Genomic DNA, 6000 nt, shown 5'->3' with positions numbered 1-6000 from the left:
ACAACAGAGTGTTACAAGGGGACATAAATTTAAGGTGAAGAGTGGAAGGTATAGGGGAGATGTCAGGGGTAGGTTCTTTACCCAGAGAGTGGTGGGGGCATGGAATGGGCTGCCTGTGGGAGTGGCAGAGGCAGAATCATTGGTGACCTTTAAGCGGCAATTGGATAGGTACACGGATAGGTGCTTAAGCTAGGACAAATGTTCGGCAACATCGTGGGCCGAAGGGCCTGTTCTGTGCTGTATTGTTCTATGTTCTATGTTCTATGTTCTAAGAGTGCTTCACAAAGATAACAGCTCACTGCAGACGAAAAGCAATACTCATTCGCTCTGCTTTACTGCCCCCCCCATCTCTAACACTTTCTTTGAAACACTATTTTGTAAAAGTGTGTGATATCTGAAGTGTGACAGATTTACTGCAACGCTATCACAGCGACACGTGTCAGTTCAAGTTATACGTTGGAATGTTGCTTCACCACTCGCTGCACTTGAGTCACTGGTTTGCTGTGACATCTTGTCAATCTGTTATTTCTTCCAAGCAATCCCACGCGATACTTCGCTTAGGCAGCGGAGCAACACCGAAGCACAGAGCCAAGGTTTAAGGTCACGAGGGGCTAGGCTCGGGTTTGAAAGGACATGCAACTGGGAGCTCATTTCCCCAGTTCCCACCCAGGAGAAAGTGAGGACTGCAGATGCTGGAGATCAGAGTCAAAAAGTGTGGTGCTGGAAAAGCACATCGTCAGATGTTGCCTGACTGGCTGTGCTTTTCTGGCACCACACTTTTTGACCCAGCTGGGATACTGTAATCAGTTTCCGGTCCCTCCTCTGAGGAAAGATGCACTGACATTGGAGGCAGTCCAGGCAATGTTCATTAGGAAGGATATTAGTAAATTGGAATGGGCGCAGAAAAGATTTACAAGGATGTTACCAGGATTGGAGGGTCTAAGTTTTCAGGAGAGGCTGGATAGTCTGGGACTTTTTCCCCTGGAGCATGGAAGGTCGAATGGGGTGAGCTTGTAGAGGTTTATAACACAATGATGGGCATAGATAAGGTGAATAGCAAAAGATCTTTTCCCTAGGGTCGGGGAGACTAAGAGCAGGTCATCTGCTTGTAGAAGGTACTTTTAGGCAGAAAAAGGGCACTAGTGCTCCAGGTAATAGGCCCCATCTGCCCACCTGACACCAACTGCAGCATGATTTCCAACCGTCACTACACCCACTGCCCATACATCTCTACCTCCCCCACACCACCTCTCTTGTTACATTTACTGGTTGGAGATTGACCAATTCACCAACTGCACTTACAATGCCCAGGCATTGAAGGTTATGGGTCACGTGTTGGGATACAGGATTGGAATAGTCAGGTTATGAAAGGTGCTGAATCGATGGGCCAAAGGGTCTTTCCCTGTGCTGTAGATCTCTACAATTCCATAATTCCAATCCAATCAAAGTCCTATCGGTGTGTCTGTCTCACACTTACCCTCACTGCAGGGGCCTGAGGACCACTGAGCACGTCCTTCCCATCGTTCAATGGATAGAACTTTACTCTCCTGGAGAAGGTGGTGAGTATGTCAGAGGGGCTTGGCAATAGGCAGCTACCCCCCAGCTTTCCACCACCCAGGAACCAGGTTCTGGGTGGAAAGGCCCTGCTGTCTATTGAAATACTGAAGTGATTGATGAAAAGCCTCATCTCACCTGAGCAGCAACCACCTCAGCTCCAGGCCGATGAGATCAATTCGGCCTACTCAGCAGGTAGGCCAGTGTGGGCAGGCTGATGGGAGGTCTCCATCAATCCTCACTAGTTAAAGCCAAGCTGAGAGAACGGTGTTAGACCAGACTCTTGGCCTTTCATGACCCACCTCCTTTTCCTTGCACACAATGACTGAACCCACTGCCCACAGTCCAACTCCCTCCACATCTTCTTAGCCCAACACCCACTTCCCCAGCTCTCCACTCCCTCAAACAGCACCAACCTTTCTCAGCAAAAAGTGTCTATCCTCATCTTGGGAGGGGGCAGGGTTGTTTTGTCACATCCTGGTGTTGCTGAGATCTAGAGCAGCATCGGCATCTGATTGGCCAACTCCACCAGGTGGATGGGTCTCTCTACTCATGGACCTAATTCCGGCAGAATCCCCAATGTTGGGCAGGAGCTGGCATCATGGGAATGTCATTGGAGTAGTAACCCAGAGCCCCAGTTTTTGTTTATTCATTCATGGGATGAGGATGTCACTGGATAGGTCAGCATTAGTACCCCTCCTTAATTGCCTAGAAATCAGTTAAGAGTCAACCACACTGCTGTGGGTCTGGAATGACATGTAGGCCAGAACAGGTAAGGATGGCAGTTTCCTTCCTGTAAAGACATTAATGAACCAGATGAATTTTCCCAACTATTGACAATGGACTCATGGTCATCATTAGACTCTTTAATCCAATTTTGTTAAAAATTGAATTCAATTCCACTTATCATGGAGGGATTATAACCCAGATGCCCAGAATGCTATCAGGGCTTCTGGATTAATAGTCCAGCAATTATACCACTAGGCCATCATCTCCCCTCCTCCACTTTATTTTTCTGAAGATAGTGGTTCAATTCTCAGTGTACCCAGAGATGTAATTTGAATTCAATAAAAAAAACCCTGGAATTAGATTGTTGTAAAAACCCAACTGATGTACTTTAGGGAAAGGAACCTGCCTTCCTTATTCCGTCTGGCCTACATGTGACTCTAGACCCATTGCAACGTGGTTGACTTTCAAGTACCCTCTGCAATTGCCTCAGCAGACCACTCATTTCAAAGGCGATTAGGGATGGGTAATAAATTCTGGCCCAGCCATTGAGACCATTAAAAACAAAGTTGCAACATTTGGTGGGAAGTCTCGTCAAACTGAGCTCGAAAATGGAAAAATCCCCAACCACTACGATTGCTGGGAACACTTTACGTTTCAAACAAGGCACAGATAGAGTGGATGCACTCCATCTTTTTTCCCAGGGTTGGGGGATCGAAGACTAGAGGGCATCAGTTTAAGGTTAGAGGGGAAAGAATAAAAGGGAACCTGAGGGTCAACTTTTTTACACCGAGGGTGGTACACATATGGAATGAGCTGCCCGTGGACGTGGTTGAAGCAAGTCTATTAACACCATTTAAAAGGCATTTGAACAAATACATGGATAGCAAAGGATTAGAAGGATATGGGTCAAGTGCAGGGAAATGGGGTTAGCGTGGATGGACATTTTGATAGGCATGGCCCAAGGCCTGTCTCTATGCTGTTAAAAAAAAATACAACTGTTTCAGGAGTAGCATACATCACCTGGTCAAAGCAGGAACTGGGAGCTTGAGCTGTGATGCATTTCCACAATGTAACAACATTACAGCCAAAATAAAAACAGAAACTGCTGGTGAAATTCAGCAAGTCTGGCAGCATCTGTGGCAAGAAAGCAGCGCTAACATTTCTTGTCTTTTGACAGAGCCTCCTGCAATTTCTGTTTATGCCTCAGATCGCCAGCATCTGCAGTTCTTTGTTTGATTACAATGACGGGGACTATCTCACATTCCCAGGGAGCTCTTACCTGCCCATGCTTTGCGTTTTCACAGACAAATGCTTCGTATGAAACTGGGAATGCTGGAGAATGATCATTGACATCGAGAACCTGAATATGCACCGAGACTGAAGTCACTTTCTTCGGGTTACCTGGAGGAAATGTGAATAATCGAGAGGATAAGCATCAAGTGTAGGTTCACTTATGTCTGCAGATCTTTTCTGCAAAGTGAGTCAATGAACTTTCACTGGAGTGACGATGGTATAATGGTAACACTGCTGGCCTAGTAATCAAGCCATTCAGGTTTTTGCTTTGATACACAGAGCATATAAGAGCAATGGCCCATCATGTCTGTGGGTTATTCTAAACTAATCCAAAGTTAAAAATCACACAACACCAGGTTATAGTCCAACAGGTTTAATTGGAAGCATATTAGCTTTCGGAGCGATGCTCCTTCATCAGATGATAGTGGAGGGCTCAATCGTAACACAGAATTTATAGCAAAAATTTACAGTGTGATGTAACTGAAATTATACATTGAAAAATTGATTGCCTGTTAAGCCTTTCATCTGTTAGAATACAGTGATAGTTTCACTTCTTTCATGTGTAAATCACAAAACCTTTTTTTTTAAAGTTGCATTCTCGGGTTAGCTGTTAACAATGGTGATAGCTAAACAATATGTTGAAACAATGTTCGTCCCCTGTGTTCTCTGTCTATGACCTGATGTTTAGATTGATTCTAATCTAAAAAGTGAGATAACAGAGTTTTACATAAATTCATGCAGTTTTTGAGCTACATGAATTCATGCAGTTTTTGAGCAAAGTACAATGTAACTCTGCAAGTACAAATTCACCCCACAAAATATATGTGTGCATGTGGGTCTTTGTCTGTCTGTCTGTGTCTGTCTGTCTGGGTTGTGGGGTTGTGAGTGTGAGAAAGTGTGTGTGTGTGTGTAGTGAGTGCAGAGTGTCTTAAGTCTGTGTGTCTTAAGTCTGTGAGGGGGTGCATGTGTGAGTGTGGGAGTGTATGTGTCTGTAAGAGCGTGTGTGGGTGTCTGTGTGCGCGTCTGTGTGTACCTGTGTCCGTGTGTATGTGAGATTGTGTGTGTGTGTGTAGTGTGTGTGTGTGTAGTGCAATGGTGATCACCTGTAATGTGACATGAACCCAAGGTCCCGGTTGAGGCCCTCCCTATGGGTACCGAACTTAGCTATCCAAATCGTAAACTAATCCCAGCTGCCTGCACATGATCCGTAACCCTCTATTCCTTGCCTGCTCCTGTCTCTGTTTAAATGCCTCTTAAATAATGCTGTTGTGGATGTGGATCTGAATCCCACCAAGGGCAGTTATAGGGGACTTAGTTTCAGGTCATTGTTTTCTGAAAAATATGGAATATAAAGCTACTCTAAGCAATTAGAATTAGAAACCCTGCAGTGTAGAAACAGGCCCTTCGGCCCAACAAGTCCACACCGACCCTCCAAAAAGTAACATAGCCAAACCCATTCCCCTACACTTACCCCTGACTCATAACCTACACTACGGGCAATTTAGCATAGCCAGTTCACCCACCGCGCACATCTTTGGACTGTGGAAGGCAACCGGAGCACCCGGAGTAAACCCACGCAGACACGGGGAGAATGTGCAAACTCCACACAGAGAGTCAGCCGAGGCTGGAATTGAACCTGGGTCCCTGGTGCGGTGAGGCAGCAGTGCTAACTACTGAGCCACTGTACTGACCCCATATTAACCACAAAAACAATCATTGTGTGAAAACCAGAAAGTGCTGGAAAAACTCAGCAATTTTGGCAGCATCTGTAGAGATAAAAAAGAGAGTTAATGTTTCCAGTCCAATGATGCTTTGTCAGAACTGAAATGTCTGGGAAAGGGTGGTGTTCATGGTGATGACAGCAACAAAAAGACCATTAATGGGAAGCTGAGAGAGAGGTTAATGGTTATTAGGGTGCTAACTGGAAGGTAAATGGTTAAAAATGGGTTGGCTTTGCTGACAGCCAGCTGTACAAAGCAAGAGATAGTGTGTGTTTGGGAGGGAGAGGGAAGGGTCAAATAACTCCACAGAGGCCAGCACTCTGTCACCCAGTCCCCCTTTATCGACACATGGAGAGTCCTTGACCCTCATCCAGCTTCCTCAGATCCAGCTCTCAGAGTGAACAGAACCTCTGACACTCCTGTTGATATCTGTCAGCCAGGTCTCTGTGATTGGACCAAATTAACAGACCCAATCAGGGAACTCATATTCTATGAGGTCCACTTAGCTAACCTCATTACAATTACTTCAGTGGGTGACAAACATAAAGTTACTTTCTGAGTGTAATGGGAGGCATTTCTCTTGAGGAAGCTGAACAATGCACAAGGTCATGAGAGAAGGATGTACTTGGATGATCTGAAGCCAATGATTGGAGCCTTGGATCATACAGTGTGCAAGACAGGATCATAGAAGTGTTACAGTGTA

The 6000-nt window shown here is 45.5% G+C and overlaps 1 protein-coding gene across 1 annotated transcript in view; it reads right to left on the bottom strand.

The window, feature by feature from the left end:
* LOC122548764 (cadherin-7-like) overlaps positions 1-6000 on the bottom strand; it is a 138462-nt gene that overhangs the window by 26732 nt on the left and 105730 nt on the right. Inside the window, exons 9-10 of the mRNA XM_043687532.1 lie at positions 3563-3684; positions 1478-1547 (exon numbers count right to left, since the gene is read on the bottom strand). Coding sequence (XP_043543467.1) covers positions 1478-1547; positions 3563-3684 — 192 coding nt within the window. The remainder of the gene's footprint in view (positions 1-1477; positions 1548-3562; positions 3685-6000) is intronic.

The sequence above is a fragment of the Chiloscyllium plagiosum genome, chromosome 4, assembly GCF_004010195.1.
Source record: "Chiloscyllium plagiosum isolate BGI_BamShark_2017 chromosome 4, ASM401019v2, whole genome shotgun sequence".
NCBI lineage: Eukaryota > Metazoa > Chordata > Chondrichthyes > Orectolobiformes > Hemiscylliidae > Chiloscyllium > Chiloscyllium plagiosum.
Note: the sequence above shows the minus strand (reverse complement) of the source record. Positions and strands in the feature narration are given on the sequence as shown.